This window comes from Mixophyes fleayi, chromosome 4 (assembly GCF_038048845.1).
Source record: "Mixophyes fleayi isolate aMixFle1 chromosome 4, aMixFle1.hap1, whole genome shotgun sequence".
Lineage (NCBI taxonomy): Eukaryota > Metazoa > Chordata > Amphibia > Anura > Limnodynastidae > Mixophyes > Mixophyes fleayi.
Window position 1 is genome coordinate 128,350,119 of NC_134405.1, and position 23,134 is coordinate 128,373,252.

A 23,134-nucleotide genomic window follows, 5' to 3' on the forward strand; every position below is an offset into this window, starting at 1 on the left:
TCGATGATCATTCACAACGGTCTATGCAGTTGTCACCTTTATGTCCACGATGTACCGAGCTTACCAGCCCACTCTGCCAACAGCCAACCTCTACCTACAGGAGAAGTGGGACCGAAGCAGATATGCAGAACACAGAAGAAAGGTAAGGAGAGTGGCAAGATGAGAATGAGGTGTAATAACTGCTACCTATTGTACATCATTAGAAAAACACCCTGTGATCTGATGTAACCAAGATTTAGGTATTGGTAGGTACGTGCCTCATCTGCATGGGCACTGCCATTTATTTCATTCTTGTACTACTCCCCATTATGATCCCTCATTATTCAGGTAAATCAATGATGCCCATTGTAATTTGAACTGATCACATTCAGTAGATTGGTTGTATACTTTTCCCTTTGATGTCACCTCCTATACATAGACATAATTATCAAGACTCTGATGGCCATCACATGGCCTTAGGTCAGACAATTCCATGCAAAAGACATTACACAGCACTCCCCCAATCAGAGGTTAGTTTTCATTTACAGAGCTGCATCCAGAAGATTCGGAGCAGTGTCAGATTATTCGCAGAGGTCACGGCTGCATGTCCATGCTGGGACCATTCTAATTTTATCAAATAGATGGGGTCTTGGGAGGGACAGTAACTAAAATTCTCTTATTGAATTTAAAGTTAACCATTCCTTATTTTTTATTTTTTTATAGTCCAGACAGATAGACCAGTATTTCTGTGCAGTAGTTAAAGCACCCCTTAAATAATCCCTGTGCACATGACCTCTGTGTGTCTAAGGGCGTTATTTGAAGTTACATATTAAATTATTGAAAGTAGAAGTATATTTCATAGAAAAATGTTTATACATGTTATTTTTCTGGAAATAACTTCTGGACAAAAATGAAGTGCAAAAAAATTAACAGCAACAGACTAAAATATATTTGTAACAATCTATTTTTTGAGCCATTTTCCTGGTCATGTTTTCTATTAAAACCTTTTTTCTTTTATATTTAACCTTTTTTGTTAGTAAGTATGGGGCCATATTATGCTCTTCAGTATAAGTTATGAAATGTGTAAATTTGTATATCACTTCTAGATTTTTTGGCTTTGCAGAATGTTATGTAATATACAAAAGTTAAAAGACAATCTGAAAACATCTTTTCTTTAATAAAATGTTTGTAAACTATCCCCCATATGACACTTCATTACATGTACAATTATGTATTTCTAGTGACCGGTATGCAGATTAAAGTGTGCACACAACTTTACATTAAACAGAGGTCTGAACAGACAACATATAACTAAACATGCTACATTTACAGTTTGTTACATCTCTGTACTATGTCTGTATACAGTAAGAGCCACCTTCTCGGCTGCTAATAATTATCAGAAGTATTAAAAAGTGTGAACAGCCGACACATGATCTATCTGATCTTAGGGACGTTCTGTGAGATCAGCTACCTGCTTCCAGTTCATTGGCTCAGAATGATCGTTCAAGGTCACAGGAATTTCTTACCACACCAGCAGCGAATTACATAATGCCCAAGGTTGGAGCTCAGCTTTACAGCTATTCTTCCTACTAATTCAGCACTATCTGAGATGGGTGGGGCAGCATGGTGGCTTAGTGGTTAGCACTTCTGCCTCACAGCACTGGGGTCATGAGTTCAATTCCCAACCATAGTCTTATCTGTGTGGAGTTTGTATGTTCTCCCCGTGTTTGCGTGGGTTTCCTCCGGGTGCTCCGGTTTACTCCCACACTCCAAAAACATACTGGTTGGTTAATTTACTGGTAGGTTAATTGTCTGCTAACAAATTGACCCTTGTCTCTGTCTGTGTGTGTGTGTTAGGGAATTTAGACTGTAAGCTCCAATGAGTTCTCTGTACAGCGCTGCGGAATCAGTGGAGCTATATAAATAGATGGTGATAATGAAGGCCACACAAATAGCTTTATACAATGGTGCAGGTGGTATACTTGTTACATGGCATCTGCTGTAAGACAAGACCATCAGCCATATGTCCCAACATTTATAAATGTAGAATCAGGACCAAATAAGCACTACCGCCTACTCACACAAACTCTTGCCTCCGATCCACCCCTAAATGCCAACTCTTCTTCAAAGTTCCTTCATTTTTTATTTTTTTTTAAGTACGTTTTATTTATAACATCTTATTTTTAACAATGTTAAAAAATTCTCAAGAGGTACATTAACGAGTATATGTACATATAAATAACCACGATGAACAACACTTTCTCATCGTGCTTTTACAACATAAATGTGGCTACGTGTTAATCTCGTACCATGCAGATGTTGTTGTTTTTATTTTGAACAAGACAAAAAGAAATAAAAGAATAAGAAAGAGGGGGGGGAATAGGGAATGGTGCAGGGCAAGAAAGGGGAGGGAAAGAAAATTAGAGGGATTGGGGGAAGGAGTTCACGCCTTTAACTTAGAAGAAGTAGTCAAATCCGATGATTTCAATAGAGGACCGGTCTCTACTAGAATTGAAGCAGTGGTTGATTATGGTATGAGGCCCATGAAGACCATACTTTGTGGAAGGACACGGAGGAGCCCCTCAGCACGCTAGTAATGTGCTCCATTTGATAGGTATGCCAGACCCGACCACAGACCATTTGGAGAGTGGGGGGTGTAGGATTTTTCCAGGAAGCAGCTATCTGACAAGTGGCCGCGCTGACTATGTGCCGGAGGAGCTTATGTGCATGTGTAGGGATGTCCGGGAGAGGCAAGGGTAATAGTACATGTTTAGGGTCGGATGGTATGGGGGTGTCGAGGACCGCTGTAGCTAGTGTGAGAACCGCTGTCTAGTACGAGCGTATTTTTGGACCGCTCCACCAAATATGCATAAAGGTGCCGACTTGGCCACAATTTGTCCAGCATGTGGGGTTTGTCTGTGGGTATATAACGTGAAGCCTAACTGGTACATAGTACCATCTATGCAGCAATTTATTTGCATTTTCTTTTAATGCGGACATTTATGGAACAACGCGCTGTCCACTCATAAACGTCTGACCATTCTTCTGGATCTAGAGACGTTCCCAGATCCGCTTCCCACTGCGTTTGGAACCGGTCCTTGATCTCTGTAGAGGTGGGGAGTAAAGCATTGTATAGTGTGGAAATGAGACCTTTTGAAGATGGTCCAGAAAGGCACAGATTCTCAAATGTCGTGGGAGGCCTAGATGATAACTGAGCCTTGACCTTTTGGTGATAGTGTCTGATCTGTAAGTATTGGTAGAACTGTCTCATCACAAGTCCACACCGGTCCGCCAACTCTGAGAACTGAGAGAATGTTAGGGTCCTAGTGATGTGGTTTAGCAGTAACACCCCGCCCCCCCGCCCACTTTGTGTGCATAGGGCGAGCAAGACCAGGTGTAAAGGCTGGGTTTGACCAAAGGGGTATCATTATCGAAGGTGCGGGAGATAGAGGTGCCATTTTATTACATCGGGACCAAATTGAGAGGGAGAGGGCTATTACTGGGTGAGTTCGAGCAGGGGCTGAGCAGCTGGAAGCCAAAGAGCAGAGCAGATCGGTGAGCGTCACAGAAGATCCGATTCTATATCAACCCAGACCCTAGTTCCAGGCAGAGAGTGCCATTGGACACATTGAGCTAAGCGTGCCGCATAATAGTAATTCCGGAGATTGGGAATGCCGAGGCCACCTGCCATAGGAGGGCGTTGCAAAACACGAGCAGAGATCCTGGGTCTCCTGTTTCACCAGATAAATCGCATTATTAAAGCTTGTAACACTTTTAAGGCAGAGGGGGGAATTCTGATAGGGAGGGTATGAAAAAGAGTTCCTTAATTTTTATGTACGCTCTGCCCATTTCAGGGTCTGCAATTTGTGACTGTCTTGCCGATATCGGGGCAGTTGGGAGGTATACAATCAGCATTGTGTAGGGCATAATGTTCTTTTATACTATGATATATTCTGCCACTGCTGCTTTGTGAGATAGCTGTCAGCTGCAAGAGATATGATCCGGATAAAAGCTGGAACAGATCTCAATAGGTTAGAATGTCCTGAACATCCATTAATTACCCATTATCCATTTTCCATAGTAGAAAACACCGTAGGTAGGAAAGTAAAACTGCTTTATTCTACTTGTTAAGCTCAAAACCTTTAACATCTGTTTAAATGGGAATGTTTGTTCATGACTGTGTCCTCCTGCTCCTTGTTTACCCCATGCATTTCAAGGAAAAATCTATATACCGAAACAAACATTTGTGGTGCCTAGTGTTAGAGCTGTCCTATGTTTTTTATGGCCTTCGTTTAAATTCAAAAATGAACATTTCAGTCACTTTTAAAGTAAGAAAAAGTGTAAATCTAATTTTGACACACTGGGTTAATGAAAGTCAATTTTCTTCCTTATGCTCAAAACCTACTATGTAAGGTTTGCCTGCTGTCTACCATTAACATTTGTGGACCTGATTCATCAAGGAAAGCAAAGTGGATGTAATTTGCGTTTTTTTTAAAATCAGACGGAAATTGCACACATGTAGGTCTGTAATTAAGTACAAGCGGATCTCCAGAAACGTTTCCATTTGAATACAGGTATAAGTACTCTCTGGCTATACGGTACTTGCCGTATGCAGACCAACAGATCACACTGCAGGATACGCACAATGCTTATGTTCAAACACATCTACTGGCATGCATTCATGACCGTCATCACTATCATTCGGCACTTGACCTGTAGCTGGCGCAAGTGACATGACAGAAAATTACACATCCCCCCCATTCCACCTATGAAATCGTAAACCGTTTGAAGTGCCATTTGTGCTCACAGATGAACTGCATGCACTTGCGTTTACTGGCATAAAATCCGTGTCTGAGCGTCTGCAGAGCAATTTCATGCAAAATGCGGCAGGCCGCGGGACTTACGTTCCTTAATGAAACAGGCCCCGTATGGTTAATTATTTTCATGCCATTCTGGCCTGTTCTGATTCATTCTGGCTTTTACCAAAACCATAAGAGCGAGATCACTTTGCACAGGGGACAGAAAGCTGGATACACGCTAGCCCCATATATAACTGAAATATATTATTTAATACTAGTTACCATATACATGATTATATTTAACATTTCTGTTTAAGCTGCAGTCTGCTAATTTTTCATCTGTTCATGTTATTGTGAATCTAGTAGATAAAAAAAAATAACAAAACAGATCAAGAAAAATGCAAAAACTATAAGGGTGAAAAACTGCAGGAAACGTAACAAAAAAAACCTCTGCAAAGACAAAAGCCTACTGCATTATGTTTTATATTACAGGTAGCGGGGGCTGTCCCTGCAGTAGACTGCAAAGGATCTCAAACACCTATACACCTGCTTGTGAACATGAAAAAAATACAGGTAAGTAAAGACTAGTGTGTATAAATTTACCCCTCACCAAATAATTCAAACTTACTTGCTGATAATAATAGTGGGCTTATGTGGTTAATCATTAAGAACTATGAAAGTTTGCCCATATAAAGCTCAAAACAAAGTTACAATATATAAATATAAAAAAATATATGCAAACGCAGGTCAGGGTATTACACACTGTAATAAAAATCACTGCTCGATTTTTAGTTTATACTATACAATTCTCAGTATTAAAGCAATCGCCATGGTAACCATGTTATAACAAAGTTCTCTAAATGGTTTTAAGTCAGATACTATTGTAAAATTTGCAATCAATACAATATAGAAAATAGGATTTGAATTGAGAAAAGGGAGGTAAACAAATGAGAAGTGTAACAATGCAAAGTCACACTACAAAAGGAAAATACAAATTAAGGCTACCATTAATTCCGTTTCCTCAAAATACCCATAGCAATGGGTAGGTTGCCTTTCCAGGCTAGGTAGCAGCTTCTCCTCTTCCCCTACGTCTTTCAGTAACTTCCCAAGCTTTCTCTGAGAAACAAACTTATCAAACATGGGTGGGAATTGGGCCATGAAGTATTTTGAGTAAAAGGAATTAATGGTATCTATATTTTGCTATGTTCCCCTTCAATCCTCCATGGCAGTGTTTCCTGATTTCTGTAGCAAGTTGCAACAAAGAAAACCCTTGATCCAGAGAATGTGGTCTGGAACACACAAGATATTGAAGTCTGTTTTTGGGGACCACAAAGTTGCCAATATATGATTGCAAAATTGACACATTTTTTAACCTGACATGGACATGTGTTCATGTCATGTTCTGTGCACTCATTGCAAACATAGGACAAGAAATGAACACTGAGCATGATAATAAATGACTTTATTATTACAGTGTGAGACATACCCAGGTTGTTGTGGCTAAACCCGATATATACCGACACTGGGAGTATAAAAAACAGATGCATAGAACTGCATGTTCCTCTGTGATTTGTAATTTGCTCCAAGTAAATTGATAACTTTATAAATATCGGTTCAGTACAGAAATAGCTGCCTCCAATGAAGGTCATTTACAAAACCCACTGGAATGAACTTACAAAATATCTTTGCTTTGCACTAGTGTGCTAAGATCATCTACCCAGCAGACATAAAGGTGCATGCCTACACACTGCTCTTCGTAGACACCTCTGCAAACTAGAAGTCCACCTAAATGTGGAACAGCAAAGACAATCCATACTTCCTGACTCCCCTGGAAGATTTGGGAGTTCTTGCGTTCTTCAGTGCTTAGTAATGAACGTCCTCACTCTGCCCAACTGCAAACTTTTGCTCCTCTTGATCCATAGAACCAAGTGCATAAGCACAAATTAAAGAGCACTTAATATGCAATGCAACCTTTCTTAAATTAATTTACAAACTACAGGCTCTATACACTATAATTTCAATTGTGAGTTCAGTAAGGAGTTCTATGAGTTGTAGAGGTGAAATGAGAGAACATGCTGTTTAGTATCAGATTGTTTAATATTAAATGGACCAGAGTTGAAGTAAAATTTGTTTTATGTTTTCAAACACTTGATTCTAACCCAGATGGACAGGGATCAACGAGCACTTATAGAGAAACAAAACCACATTCATTCAACCAAACTGAGTGCAATACGCCAATCTCAAGGACGACTTGATAACTGGAACTACTACGCTCAGCGCAGGTACGCACCTAGACAGGTTCTGTATAAAACAAGAATGAAGTGTGTGTGTTTGTCACAGATGCATGCCTTAGACAGTGTGACGCTGCATGATCTATACTGACACTTTAAAACACAATAAAATGAACATTAACAACTTTATTGACTTAGTGATTTTTGCAGTATAAATTCCAAGTCTGCTTGCCGTTTTGCTACAGACCTCCTGACTGTGAAAATATTGTAGGTAAATATTTAGCATTAAAAATGTTATTTAAGCAATGATTATGTATTATTAATTCAGTTTTCTTTTAATGTTACTTGTTCTGTGTAATTACGGGGAAGAAAAAAAGGTTAGGTTTCATTACCTTATTTCCACTTCCCACCATGCCACCCAAACAGTGACATAATGGGGGTCATATACGCCGAGCAGGAATTCCATGGTGCAGCATGTCAATGTATGGTCAAGTCCATGTAAGGATCATTAAGGTTGTATTGAAATGCACGTCTTACATGAAATGTCAGTACTTAGCATGGACTATCACATTTGCCTCTGTTCCCTCATTAACATAAGCAAAAATGAGTGTTTTCTCCTGGACAAAACCATGTTACAATGCAAGGGGTGCAAATTATTTTTTTATTTTGCAGATAAGTTAAATGCTGGCTGTTTTTTTATGTAGTACACAAATACTTGATAGCTTATTTGTACACTGAAATTTCAAGTTGATCTAGGATATGCTTTTTCCCAACTATAAATCTGACATCATATTTTAAATTTACCTCCCCTCCAATGCAACATGGTTTTGCCAAAGTTACTCATGTTTTTTTTTTTTTTTGCTTTACTTTCATTAATTAATCAGTCTTACAATAAACCACTGCATTGAACCGTATTTAGGTTTCATATAACTCCTGACACTGCAGGATGCCTTTTCCAAAGAGAAAGGCAGCACAACAGTGTTCCCACAGATTATTTTCAGGGGGGTGTTCCGGCAGTGCTGAAAACCCAGCGCCACTTTACAACGATGTTGAATAGACTATGTAAAGTTAAGATTTCTAAAACCCACCATTATTGCACTTATCCGACTGTAGGAAAGAACAACCCTTAATTTATCCAAGTCAGCTTATCACACCATGCAAGAATCATTCCATAATAATGCTTAAATCTGTAGTCTGCTATTACTGTCCTACAGTCCTCCAATGCGCTTTTATAATGTCACAGTGGGACATGTGAGCCTCTTGCTCTGTGATTTCCCTGTAAATGTAGATTATTCATTGTAATAAAACCTACTCATGCAAGATTGGAAGATGCAACTATTTTATGTAACTTGGAACCATAAGGAAAAATATGTCTAATTCCAGAATTCAAGTTGGCTTTGTCATGAAAATATATATTTTATGTTGTTCAGTACAACTTAATTCTTTATTTTGATTTTTTCCCACTTCTGCTTTAACTAGTCTCCTTCGTACCTTTTCCTAAATAGCCTCAATATAGGGCAGCGGCACCAAAACTTAAGTAGACTAACTGAAGAAAATGGCAAAATATTGGAAAGGATCCTCAAAAGGGAGTCTGAATATCGAAGATGGAAGTCAGAGTGGGAAAAGGTGGAACGGATGAAAGCAAATATATCCCACTATCCACAAGATTCTGGCCCTGCTTGGGTAAGAGGCAGCTTGCATGCTAAGACTTCTAATGGTAACATAGGCAAATCCAGATGGTTAGGGTTACAGAAGCCATAATCCCACTTGTGAGCTAGGCATTTATTTTTTAAATATCAATATATCTGTAGCACTGGCATTTCAGCACAAGCATTTATACATACTCATTCATAAAGGGCAGTTTGTTATTTATATGTTTGCTATATGTGATATTTGTAAACTATGTTTATATATGATTATGAATATTTAGATGAAAACCAGGGCTCTTTCTACAGGGCCTCCTTTTCCCATTAAGTAAGTTTCAAAGTCACGATAGTCATGCATTATTTACTCAATCTGCCAAATGGCCACAGAAAAAAAACTCCGGTGTAACTGATTCCTATGTTTCAAGTTACACGGATGCTTTAAACCTGACATCAGCAGGTTTATATTATTAAACTATTATTATAGTTTATTTAATAAAGCAACACCATATTCACATCACAAGTGTAAAAATACTTTTATTTGAAATAATACACTCCTACACTACCCTCATTTGCCCTCTTTATTGCTCACCTAGATCCAGGATCTTCATCGGTAATAAATTGAAGGACCCGTAGCTTAGCAAAATATAAAACCCTCCTATGTGATGCAATACTAGCTCCCAAGAGCTCCTAGCGCAAATGAGCTCTTACTACAGTTCAGACATATTAATAACATAGGCATTTCCCACGGCTTGAACTCAAGCCGGGGACAATCCCTATGTTATATATATGACCAAACCGGTTTTCCCTGCTATAATGCCACCAGGCCAGGCTGGACCTAGACCCGGTAATAGTATAATCGAGGGACCACACACTTTTTTGTCACCCCTCATTTGGCTACTACCAGCCTAGGCTGGCAGCACTAGAGTTGGTTAAGCTGTTTGCGTATTTGCATAATCACAGACACTGTCTATTTGGATTGTAACATTGTTCAACAGGTTTCCAGATCCATATTATATTATTTGAGATATACTGCCAACCAGCACAAACGAGTATTAAGGGTATGTTTACTGAACTGCGGGTTTCGAAAAAGTGGAGGTGTTGCCTATAGCAACCAATTAGATTCTAGCTTTCATTTATTTAGTACTTTCTACAAAATGACATCTAGAATCTGAATGATTGCCATAGGCCAGTGGTTCCCAAACTTTTGCAGTTCACGGCACCCTTAGAGTCTCCATAATTTTTTCAAGGCACCCCTCCAAAATAATTACTGAGCAGTCCTGTTTTAGAAGTAGCTGGGTCAAAAACATGTAATAAGTATTTAGGTCAGGACAGAAATACTTATTTAGTTGTATGCAAAAATGCCCCCTCTGCATCCAGTCACTCTGCTCCCTCTCACGCTGTCCCCCTCCTCTGCCCTCTCACACTGCCCCCTCTCATGCTGTCCCCCTCCTCTGCCCTCTGTCACGCTGCCCCCCTCCTCTGCCTTCTGTCACGCTGTCCCCCTCCTCTGCCCTCTGTCACGCTGCCCCTTCCTCTGGCCTCTGTCCCCCTCCTCTGGCCGCTGTCACGCTGTCCCCTCTCCTCTGGCCTCTGTCACGCTGTCCCCTCTCCTCTGGCCTCTGTCACGCTGTCCCCTGGCCTCTGTCACGCTGTCCCCTCGCCGCTGTCACGCTGTCCCCTCGCCGCTGTCACCTCTCCTCTGGACGCTGTCACGCTGTCCCCTCTCCTCTGGCCGCTGTCACGCAGTCCCCTCTCCTCTGGCCGCTGTCACGCTGTCCCCTCTCCTCTGGCCGCTGTCACGCTGTCCCCTCTCCTCTGACCTCTGTCACGCTGCCAGCCAGAAAAAAACAAAACAAAACATAAACTTACCAATCCGCGCGGCGCCAGGACCCAGCATTCTCCTCTCCGACGCAGCTGTCACTCACTATAGTGACAGCTGCGTGAGAGAGGAGGTTGCTGGGTCCCGGCGCTGCATGGATTGGTAAGTTTATGTTTTGTTTGTTTTTTCCCTGGCTTTTTCCCGCGGCACCCCTCTGACAGCGCCGCGGCGCACACTTTGAGAACTGCTGCTATAGGCAACATCTCCACTTTTTCAAACCCACAGTTTAGTAAATCTAGCCCTTAGAGTGAGTTTCACCCTTACAGTGGCTGGTTTAAGCGCCATCATTTTTTTTAAATAGGTCTGTAAATTCTGGGATGTCCCTTTATTTAGTTATGTTTATTAGAAATTACATATGTGTGTACAATGATATATGAGCAGTGGTTGAAGTGGATATTTAGAAGTTGGGGCATGGAAAAAATAAGTGGATGTAGTATGCTAGCTTGAATTATTATTTTTTAAACACTTGTTCGGTCTGTGCCTGAATAATTCCCCCCCCCCACAAAAAAAACACGTGTCTGTGCTTTCCCATCCTTAATTCCTATTACTGTGTTTTATGGTGTCTGTGTCCCTGATGTTCTCATTCTTAATCTCTTTGCCTTCACAATTTACTTTTTACCTATCCCTTGCACCATCTTCTCCCCTGTCTCTCTCTCACATATCCCCCTGCATCATCTTCTCCCGTCTCTCACATATCCCTCTGCATCATCTTCTCCCGTCTCTCACATATCCCCCTGCATCATCTTCTCCCCTGTCTCTCACATATCCTCCTGCATCATCTTCTCCCCTGTCTCTCACATATCCCCCTGCATCATCTTCTCCCCTGTCTCTCACATATCCCTCTGCATCATCTTCTCCCGTCTCTCACATATCCCCCTGCATCATCTTCTCCCCTGTCTCTCACATATCCCCCTGCATCATCTTCTCCCCTGTCTCTCACATATCCCCCTGCATCATCTTCTCCCCTGTCTCTCACATATCCCCCTGCATCATCTTCTCCCCTGTCTCTCACATATCACCCTGCATCATCTTCTCCCCTGTCTCTCACATATCACCCTGCATCATCTTCTCCCCTGTCTCTCTCACATATCCCCCAGCACCATCTTATCCCCTGTCCCTCTCACATATCCCCCAGCACCATCTTATTTTTTTTCTTCTGCTTCACCACTTTTCTTTATTCTGGTGATTTTTCTGTTCACTCGGTGAGAGTGAATGGAATGCATATGGAACACAGTTTCAAAATATTAAAATGTCAAATGCTGCATACGGTGAATACGGTGCTAAATTGAAAGCAGTGGCAGAAGTGGCGGTGGCAGAAGTGGCGGTATGGTACCATTGTATACCGGCACACTTCGACCACTGAGTAGGGGTGACAGCCACAAACCTACTATAATAAAAATGGAGTCTTACAATTTATTCAGGGACAACTTATTATAATTACAAAACCATTTGCAGTGCTATTACATTTCTGGACAGAGGAAAGTGAAGTCCCCCTGGGTTATTGTTACATTTCTGTACAAAAAAGGAAATATCGTTAGTAATTATGTCTATGATCATCAAAAAATTAGAACAGCATTGATCTTCGATTGATTCTGCACTTGTCAAAATCTCAAATACAACAAGGTTCACTACACTAGAACAAAGAAATAGTGATACAGAAGATACACTCCTGTCATTGCAGAAATCAGTTGAGGCCCAATCCAAAGAACTATAACAGTTAAGTGATAAAAACCGGTGATCTTGAAAAACAGACATCATACTATACTATTACTATTCATTGGCGTTCTGGAAGGTCCAGCCTTGTCTGTCAACCTAAGCACAAAATTAGTTCTAGAATTAAACTTGCAAAATGAGATTAACACCTCACAGACTGAGAGAGCACACCATATAGGGTAGAGCAGGGCCACATCCAGAAGGCTAGTTATAGCTAAGTTACTTGGTTTTATTGTGAAGGAAAAAATTATATCAACATATAAGTGGATGATGCAACTGAGAATCGGTGACCACAAATTTTAATATTCCATTGATTCCTCAGTCGAAGTTACTCAAAAAAGAAAGCAGTTTTCAACAATCTGCAAATAGCTAGTTTATTATAATAAACACTTTGGTCTATTTTACCCTGTAAAGCTTGTAGTCATTAATAACAGGCAAACCTATACCTTTGACTATTCCTCTACCATTAAACACCAGTCTGACTGCTAGCCCTCTCCTAGGTCACAAGCTGTCCATACTTACACCCAATCCTGTAACAGGGAGTTTCAGATCTACAATCTTTTATGGGCCTAGGACCAAAGTGATGTATCTTCCTCAACAGGATCAAACAGTTGATAGATTATACAAAATGTATTTGATTGTTGCGCTTTCTCCCTGAGTTAACAGGTGTGTATCATAAAACAGTTAAAGGGAAATTCAATAAGACACAATGTTCCTCTGAACATTTTTTACGGTACTGCAACAACGCTGATTTCTCCTTGCATCCCCTGTGGTGGGGGAGCAATCCACGATGTTGTGGTAATGCGGAGTGCTTTTGTGACCGTTTTGGAGACACTTAGGAAAAAGAAAACAGTGTATTGAAGCATGTTTGTTAGATAATTCTCTATTTTAGTGCTTATCAATGTTTTTAGATTCCACTGCCAACTTTGGACTTTCAAGGCGGAGACATGGTGGAGATAATCCTGAATTTTTCCTGTTGAGGTCACCTCTTGCTCGTTGGGATGAGGGCTTTGTAAACTTGTAGAGCACTGAGCAGCATCTAAGACATCCTGCTGAGATTGTAGGTTTGCAATGCAGTCCACTAAAACGAACCCACATCCGCACATACCCCTTAACACATCATAATTTACATCATGGAATGTATGTGAGCTAAATATTCCAAATAAGCAGAAAAAATTATGTACTGTAGTATGAAACCCAAATTGGATATGCTTGGCTCCAGGAGACCCATTGGAAGGTCAGAGACGACCCTATTTTAAAGATGGTTAAATTAATGAATGGATTTCGGAAAAACACAAAACCATGTCTCATGGTGTAGCCATTCTATTAATCAAACATTTATAATACACTATCCTTGACAAACTTTTAGACCCAGAAGGACACTACATACTTTAGACATTCAGATGTATTACACTAAATTCTCCCAAAGCAATATCTATGGCACCAATACAAGTCAGCAAGAGATTTTACAACAATCTCACCACTGTTAATGCAGCAAGACATCCCAAATCTCTCACTCCGGGGAGACATCAACACAGTTGACAATCAGAAATTAGACAATAACCCATCCCTGTGAATCTCAGATCTTTATTGGTCAAACGTCAATGCTAAAAATAAATTACAGATTAGTATGCCCTTGAAGACTATTCAATCATTCAGATTCATCTATTTAAATTCAATCAGGGACCACATATCCTTCTCGAGAATAGACTATATCCTAGTGTCTTGCTTCTGAAATATATGGGGCCAATATAGGTCACATTATAACATTAGATCCTGCCCTTGTCTCTATCACAAAGTGGTTGTCCTCAACAGGGACCTGCACTTGATTTCCTTCTGATTTAATCCAATCCCAGCATTTTCAACAATATGTTATGAGCCGCTGCACTACTCGTGCCGGCTCACTCTGATTCTTCCTTCCCAGCAGGGTGCCAGGCAGCTGAGACCCTTATTCATAAATTCTGCCGCTCTGTGTATCTTCATTCTGGTTTGTTGCTAAGCTGCCAGGACACTTCTTCAGGGAACTCTTGTAGTCATGTGACCCTCTTATCCTATGCCTGCACAGGGGCTCATTTTTTTGTTGCAGTCTTGTGATTGGCCACCAGTACTATAAATGGCAGTGAGGGCTTAGCCTCCCTGTCAGGGATAGTGTTTGTCCCTGCATTCATGAAGCCTGCTATTTTGCTGCTGTTTTCTACTACTGACAATCTGTTGTCTGACCTTTGCTTTGTCCCAGGATTTCCCTGTCTACTGCCTGTCCTGACCTTTGACTTTGTTACTGGACCTCCTCACACGCTGCCTGCCCTGACCTTTGGCTAGCTTGCTGCCTGCCTTGAATATATGTATTCTATCTGGTAATTTTCTTGTGTATTGTCAGCTGTCCATTGCTGCCCACCATATACTTCCAGTCTCTATACCCTTTCTCTACCTGAAACTTCAAGATAAATTCCTACTACTCTTAACTCAAGTCCTGGGCCATCCGAGTACCTGTGAGTATATCACTCTCTACGGGAAAGGATGCTTGCTATAGATGTAGAACTCTTTCTTTTCTTATTCTAGGGAGTAAAAGTTTTTCCAGCGGGTTTGAAAAGTGGAGATGTTGCCTATAGCAACCAATCAGATTCCAGTTATCATTTATTTAGTACAGTCTACAAAATGATAGCTAGAATCTGATTGGTTGCTATAGGCAACAACTTCACTTTTCAAACCCCCTTCGAATACAATGTTAGCCTACTGTAATGCTTATGCCGCAGACCAGAGTGATGGCTCCCTCAAAAAATACACACAAGTATGCCACCTTTTGGGTAGCTACATGGTCATTTAGATTATCCAAAAAATAAATTTTATAGATGGGAGGATTCCTGGCCAATATGACAAATACTTTTAAACATAAAATAACCATGTTATAGTAATCAAACATGATAATGATAATCAGATAGGCCTTATTAAGCTTCAACAATCGAAATCCAACGGAGGAATTAACCTTAAAAATATAGCCCTATAAATCCAAGCATCCCAATTGACATGCACTTGTATACAGTAGTCAAAGTGGAATTTAGAAGTGGTGGTATGGAAAATGTAAGTGAATGGAATTTGATAGTTTTGCAATCAAATCACCAGGAGAAGTGGTGGTATGGCACACCGTCATATACCGGGCCACTTCGACCACTGCTTGTATTCCAAATATTGTATTCTTCAATAAATATAAAAGGCATAATAATAGTAATATACAGCATATCAGAAATTCTGTTATGTGTTTTACAGGCAGGAGAGCAGACAGTCACATTTATGGACAACAGAAGAAATGTGGACATCCACTGTCTGGAGGAGGAGAGTAAGACAGACAGCACGCAAAGCAGTGAGTAAACACAGAAAGGGGAATTTAACAAAGAGCAAAAGGCTGCCCCAAAGCACATTATGCACAAATGAGTCTATTTGTCAGCCTCAAATATACACAGGTGCTTGCCTGCATTCTGCTTTCTGGATCTGCCTCTGTTAAAATACTTTACATGTCCATTTGTAAAACTATGGGTCCAGATGGAAATGTGCATGATAGGAAGTACGATCACTTTATTAACTTTACATTTTTTCTCCTTACAAAGACAGCTGGCACAAACGGTGAGTCTTGTTTCAATTATTCATGATAGTAAGGGGACATTGGTCTTTACTACACGAGTCAGATTTATAAATGTAAACCTTTTCTTTTTTTCAATTTCTGGCTACCAGCACCCCTAAACCACACTTAGGTCCTTTTCAGGGCAAGGTGGCCTCTGGGGGTCACATCCTCAGATTATCAATCATCAACATCCCACAAAACAAAATCTATTTGCAGCATATGGGCATAGTAAAAGACAAATCAATGTGCCAGTCATGCATTCAGCAGGATCACTCTAATTCACCAGCTCATACCATCACAAGATGCTAAATGTTGCACCTCCCTGCGGATGGCGCCATCAGGCCTCACTAATGTAAATGCTTTTATAAAAAACACGTGTATTTGAACAAAAATAGGCACATGACATCACAAAGCAGTATTTGTGCTGCATTTTTGCACTATGTGCCAGTGTGCTAAAGTTTACCTGTTCCAAACTGAATTCTACCTGTCATGGACAGATACTGTATATAGGATATTCTCAACTTGGCTGCTTAATAGTATGTATCCTACTGTTCTGTGGGTGTCTTCAGCTGTAAAATGTGTACAACGTACCTTCTTGAACCCCATAGGATCTCACAGTAACGGTTATTTTCCATTGTGAAATTCTAGGCAGGTGTTAAATATTCAAGAGCAGGGATGAATTTCTGATATGAAAGGTGCCAGGTTACTTACAAATAATAGGTTGTTTAACATTACCTTACATAGTCTTTTGGGAATTTCAGTTGTCAGCCCCGCATGTCGCCCCTTATGAAAATCAATTTTTATTAATTAATTGTGATGAGGCCTGTAAGATTGACATCCTTAGTCTGAGTCTATACAAGGATTTAAACTCAATCAGGACAGGTAATTTGCATTAAGGAGAGACACAGTTTTGTCGCTTTGCTGAATTTCCTCTAGAACAGTAAGTTTGCTAAAAACTGTATATTGCAATCAGAGGTGGAACTAGTGAGCTGTGGGCCCCGTTGGAGGGAGGAGAGAACCGGGGCCCCCGATCCTCTGTATCTGCCATGAAACTGGGCCCCATTATCTCCATGGGCCCAGATCACTGCACCTGCCGCACCAATGGTAGTTCCGCCACTGATTGCAATTAATCTTAGGTTTTCCAGATCTGAATGGCAGTGTACATACACCTCATCACACTTTAATATTTTTATTTCAACAGGATCAACACTAAAACTTGAGAGTATCCCACAAACAGCAGGTCATAGAACAAAAGAACTTTCATTTTACACAGATAACAGTAGACAAGTCACGCCAATTCAGGCTGAAAAATCCACACAGGCTTTGTACGGGGAATCAGCCTATTGTGACTCAGAACAGGGATCCACTTACAGTTTCCGTAAAAGTGGGAACGTTCACAGCGCAATATCTGAGATAACTGAGCATAAACTACAGGCAAAATGTAAATCAAGATATAAGAAGTCTTTTAGCAACTCAGAAAAAGACATTACTGGTGTAAATCCAAGAAGAACAGGTATATTCCAAGAGGATTCTGAGGGAAAGGAAGACCTCAGTTTGGAGCTTTGTGTGAGAGAAAAATGTCAGTCAAGAAATGAGCACAATCAATGTACAACTCAGTCTAAAAAAAAGTGTGGAAGAGGGATGGCATCTTACATATCTGCTGAACGTGAACCAGTTGTTTCAGACACAGAAGAAAAAACACATATGTTGTATGTAGGATCAGATCGGTCATTTGACTTCTCACCAGTGGAGTCTAATGCAAGCTCCTGTTACTCACTCAAAGACTCTGAAAAAAGTTCTCATCCTTCTTCTCCACAAAATCCAGGAATGTCAGAATCACTGTCTAGTCTGCTGAGCCTAAACTTGAAAACCAGAGCAACAAGTATAAGCACTACATCACAGAAGAGTCCAGAGACGCCAGAAACTTCATTACACAAATTAGAGATTTCAAATACATCTTCACAAAATGCAAGTAGAAGCCAGAATCCATCACCAGAAGAATCCAAGAGTCACTATCCCCTCCCGCAACCCACAAACAGTAGCTCAGGTCCTTCATCACGAGTGATCAACAAAAGCCCAGACTCCTTATCGCTTGTGACAAACATGGATCAGGATTTACTCTCACAAGGAGTCAGTATGACTGCAGTCAGTCAAAGATCATCTTCTTCTACAAATACACAAAGAAGCCCTGATCTTATAACTCAAAACACGTCTAGGCTTGGTGTGCCCTTGACAAGACAATCTAAAGGGACACTGGACTCCTCCTCTAAAGTATCCACTAAGATTAATTTTGAAGGGAAAATATATAAAGCGCTGCACTATTTAAATGAAGCACTGTACAAATAAATATACCTAAAATGCAGATACATAATTATTAATTAGAACAAAGATATTCTGCAAAATAATAAAGATACACTAGTTCATATCTAAACAATTAAAACACATAACTTCCAATAATCCCTCTATTGGCCACAATTCCTCTCGTTCCCCATTAACTTCCAAATTAAACATTAGTTGAGTCTAATGAATAGATCATTTTGAACACATTGTTTTGGACTTAAGTCATAAGTTTAGGTTTGGCTCTCATGCTGTAGATTGTGATTTGTTTTGATGTTTGTAACAGTGTTCATTAAACTGTGTTTTATGATTATTATCTAAAAGTCTTCTGCAGTGTCTTTGTGTGACTGGGTGTGTTTAAAGTCACACTACCACCTAGGTCCTAGGAATTTTTTTATTTTTTTTTAAGGCGCCCCCTCCACCTAACTAACTAGCTATGTATAAGGAGTGTGAGCAGAAAGACCAATCACAAGCCTCAATTTCCCAATCACTCCTACCCACAGTTTCCGGTTGGGCTGTGAGCGAAAAGTGAGGCGCCCTGGGAAAAACGGCTGCAGAGAGTAGCCCCCGTTGCTCCGCTGGGACAGTGATGAGCAACAAGCAGCCCCGATGGCCTGATGCGGCCCTCTGAGCCTTCACATGCAGCCTTCAGCTCCTTCCTTCTTTATAGTCAGACTTGTTTGTTATAGCTTGCCTCACAGGTGTCTCTTTCTTTGATTAAGAGTATTGATTTCATTTATTTGTGAGATTAAGAGTAATGTTTGGCCCTTTTGAAGGTTAGAGGGCCACACCATTTGTCCCTGAAGTGTATCAGGTTGCCTATTACTGGGCTTGTGGAGCGGGCACCTTATGAAAATATTTTCCAAGGTTGTTGTGCAGCTTAAATAACAACAAAATTGATTTTTTAGATGTAATTTAAGCAATTATAGCCATTTGGTAGTTATAATACATATTCTCATACAGCAACCAGAAAAAGCCACAAAATTTGATCTATTCATAACTGTGAACATATAGGCATATTTTGCTGCTGAGCAGGTGCATTTTACCATATGGCTTGTTTAGATGGACATTTGTACACTATAATAAACATGTTCACTGAATTCTGCTATAATGTCATTTTTTTGCATTGTAAACACACTTCAATAAAACTAGTGAGAATTGCATTTAATACACTGTACATAATAAGAGTAACTAGTCTGCATTTGATCAATCATTTAGTAATATAAGGAAGGGCCTACTCCTAAGGCCTTAGCCCTCCATGCCATCTGCACGAACTGTGATTTAAAACAGCTGTAAAACATAAAAGTACCAGATATATCTATTTATATCATACCTGTCAAAATGTAAGATTTCTATATTGGGACATGGCCTTGCCTCCTCCAGAGGAGTGGTTGCATCATGTTTGCGTGTGTTCTATTCATAATGGACATGACCAAGACTATGATAGTAAAATAATAAAGCAAAAAATTTCAGAAAAGAAACTATAGAACAGTAAACTGAGGAAGGTGGAGAAGGGGGAGACCCAAGGCTGGGCAGCCAAGATCACAATTTACAAGTCTAGCCCTTTCCCCCACTAGAGTTAGCTTAACTGTCCATAAAGATACCAATTTGTAGACTCAAAGTGGGGGTATTCAATTGTTCGTCCGGACCTCAGAAAAACTCGCGCTCTAAAACTATTACCGTTAATACGGTAATATTGCGCGTAAATACCGTTCATACGGTAATTTACTCGCTGAATTTCAGCTCGCAGCTCAGCTGTTTGGCTACTGTCATAATCACTGTAAGAATTGGTTTACTATCTCTCACTGGTAACTGTGGTTTTCAGAATTCAAAATTGCTGAGGATTATTGGTAATCGTCTCTTCTGTAGATGAAGACTGATGGTCCAGTTTAATCACCTTATCCCAAATGTTTTAGTCTTCCTGCACTCCATATCCTCTCCGTAATATTTTTCCTTTGTGCCTGGTGATTATATGTCCAATTGATCTAGGGTCAATTTTGATAGCACCCAATTAACCTACTGGTATGTTTTTGGAGTGTGGGAGGAAACCGGAGCACCCCCACGCAAACACGGGGAGAATGTACAAACTCCACACAAATAAGGTCATGGTTGGGAATTGAACTCAGCGCTGTGAGGCAGAACTGCTAACCATTAAGCCACCGTGCTGCCCAGGCCCTAATATAAGTGACCCTTCAGTGCCTCTCGCTCTATAGTGTTGTGAAACTACAAAGCACAGAATGTCCTGTCAGAGTGCAAGCTGGGACTTGAAGTTCCAAAATAGCCAGCCACATAATCAACAAACACAGTTTCAATGTCACATACAAATGCAGTCCCCCAGTGGGCCCTTTGTGCCTCAGTCCGACATTGCCCCTGCTGGGATTTTTCACTACAACTTGACCCCATATAAAGGCAACAAACCTCCCCTGCACCCACATACTGACCACACCCCCTATGCTGTGGGGTGGGGTGCAGTGGCATGCGCTTACTTGGGGTGTAGTAGCTCCACGCTGCACTTCTGATGGCAAGTAAAACTTTATTACCCTATCAAACCATATACTACACATAGCTTATTGCGCTCAATTGGAAACATCTTGACAATGTAAGCAGGCTTCCCATTACTTGCCATAATGTTCCCTTGTAACTGCAACTCATCCTATCTTTTTTAGACTCTATTCAACTTACAGGTATATTTTTGTAGTACAGAAAATGTTTTCAGGGACAAATATGACTAGGGAGAAATTCTTTAAAACTTGGGAGAGCCGTATGGTCTCTCTGGATGAACAGGGATTTCTTCTATGTATAGTGTTGCCCTCAATGCTATATTGGCCCTGGGATGTAGGCATGAGAGCAGTGGAACTTAAAGTGGCCCTGGAAATTTATTTGAATTTGGCGTCGTGTAGTGGGGACCAAAACTGTAAGCGGGGTTAGTACACCTTTAGCCGTAGATACAACGGTGGAAGCCGGGACAAGCCTGAGATGGCGATGGAGAACAAATATTGCTGTGGTACAAGTACCAATAAATAGGCTTTCACAGGCAAAAGTAATCTTTCCACAGCATTATCACCAGCAGTAATCCATTGAAACAAGAAACAGTCATCATCACCATTTATTTATATAGCGCCACTGATTCCGCAGCGCTGTACAGAGAACTCCAGTACATGCAAAATATCCAATAACCAATGCCTGACCAGTAGTGTCTCAAAACCCCATTACCACGTGCAATAATAGGGTTTTAAGCATGATTAATAAGAACCAGAGCCGGATTTAGACCTCATAGGGCTCTAGGCAGGATACTGTTTTTGGGGCCCCTCCCTGCAACAATCCATAGCACTATATTTTTGCAGCCTACCATATACCCCCTATAGTTACGTAGAAGTGAAAGCATGTGCCGCCGCATGCCTACTATATACCCCTATAGTTAAGTAGATATGAAAGCACTGCCAAAGGAGGTGAGGGCGTGGCTTGCATCTTTGGGGGCGTACCTAACATGTGAAAAGAGCAAGGCCACCCTGCTGCAGAAAAAGGCACCCCTAAATAATTACCAAGCAGTCCCGTTTTTTTAAGTAGTTGGGTCAAAACAACATAATAAATATTGAAGTCAGGGCAGAAATACTTACTTAAGTTGTTTGCAAAAATAATACGCATAAATCCAAGTATGTGCTCTTGTCACTTTTGTCCCTCTATCATCACACTGTGCCCCTTCATTGTCACTTTTGCCCCTTCACAATATCACATGTGCCCTTTCACCATCACCTCTGTGCCCATCACCATCACCACCTCTGTGCCCATCACCACTTCTGTGCCAATCACCATCACCACTTCTGTGCCAATCACCATCTCTGTGCCCTTCACCATCACCACCTCTGTGCCCTTCACCATCACCACTTCTGTGCCAATCACCATCACCACTTCTGTGCCAATCACCATCTCTGTGCCCTTCACCACCTCTGTGCCCATCACCATCACCACTTCTGTGCCCCTTCACCATCACCACTTCTGTGCCCCTTCACCATCACCACTTCTGTGCCCCTTCACCACCTCTGTGCCCATCACCATCACCACTTCTGTGCCCCTTCACCATCACCACTTCTGTGCCCCTTCACCATCACCACTTCTGTGCCCCTTCACCATCACCACTTCTGTCCCTTGTTTTACTTACCTTTCTATTGCGCGCTGCTCCTCCTCCGTCAGTCCAGATGTAAAAAAAAAAAAAAAAAGAGAAAGAGTCACGTGATCGCTCGTCGGTCCCGGCAGCCTCTCCTCCTCTCTCTATCACTGAGAGGAGAAGAGGCTGCCGGGACCCGATTCGCGGCACCCGAGCCCCCCCTCCTCCGATTCGCGGCACCCCCCCCTCCCCCGACTCGCGGCACCCCCCCCCCCCCCCCCCCCGCACGAGTCGCGGGGGGGGGGGGGGGTGCCGCGAGTCGGGGGAGGGGCCGAATTTTATTTATTTTTCTTTTTTTTTTTAATTACTCCTGTCCCCCCCAGCTGTGCCCCCCCAGAGCCGCTAGGCCCTAGGCAGGTGCCTAGGTTGCCTAGCGGTAAATCCGGCCCTGATAAGAACAATATCGTAACAAAAGTTTACTATTGAGACATTCAGCAAAAATTATTAAAATCAGAAAATTGTTCTTACCTGTCATGCTTAGGTTCAACTATGTGACCTTTAACCTGGTTGTGCTTCTTTTTGTCCACATCACTTCTGATCAGCAGCCACTAGCACTAGTGGAAGACAATGGAGAAAAGTTGTGGTGCAAGTTTTCTGTAGGGGCAAATGGGAGAATAAGGGGGGGGGGGGGGCAGTTGAGATTGGGGGGCAAAGGGGCAGAAATAAAGGGACAGGCACCTATAATATGGAGATTAGGAGGACCTGGTAGAGAGGAACATACATGGTGAGAGGCAGATGGCGAGAAATTGGTACACAAAAAATTGGAGAC

General features: G+C 41.3%; 1 protein-coding gene and 1 long non-coding RNA gene across 6 annotated transcripts in view; one reads left to right on the forward strand and one right to left on the reverse strand.

Moving 5' to 3' along the window:
• LOC142152018 (uncharacterized) overlaps nucleotides 1-23,134 on the reverse strand; it is a 27,694-nt gene continuing 4,560 nt past the window's right edge. For 2 of the 5 annotated variants that reach the window (XR_012691283.1, XR_012691281.1), the window contains exons 5-6: nucleotides 22,834-22,919; nucleotides 1-94 (exon numbers count right to left, since the gene is read on the reverse strand). This is a non-coding gene — a long non-coding RNA (uncharacterized LOC142152018). Of the gene's footprint in view, nucleotides 95-4,739; nucleotides 5,138-17,664; nucleotides 17,726-19,539; nucleotides 19,639-22,833; nucleotides 22,920-23,134 lie in introns of those variants that run through there. The other 3 variants (XR_012691282.1, XR_012691285.1, XR_012691284.1) reach the window with 3 other exon arrangements.
• LOC142152015 (uncharacterized) lies at nucleotides 41-19,258 on the forward strand. Its single transcript, XM_075208210.1, has 6 exons — nucleotides 41-142; nucleotides 5,271-5,351; nucleotides 6,942-7,060; nucleotides 8,515-8,692; nucleotides 15,512-15,605; nucleotides 17,065-19,258. Exons 1-6 carry the CDS (start codon nucleotides 41-43, stop codon nucleotides 18,207-18,209), a joined length of 1,719 nt encoding a protein of 572 aa, XP_075064311.1. The 3' UTR covers nucleotides 18,210-19,258.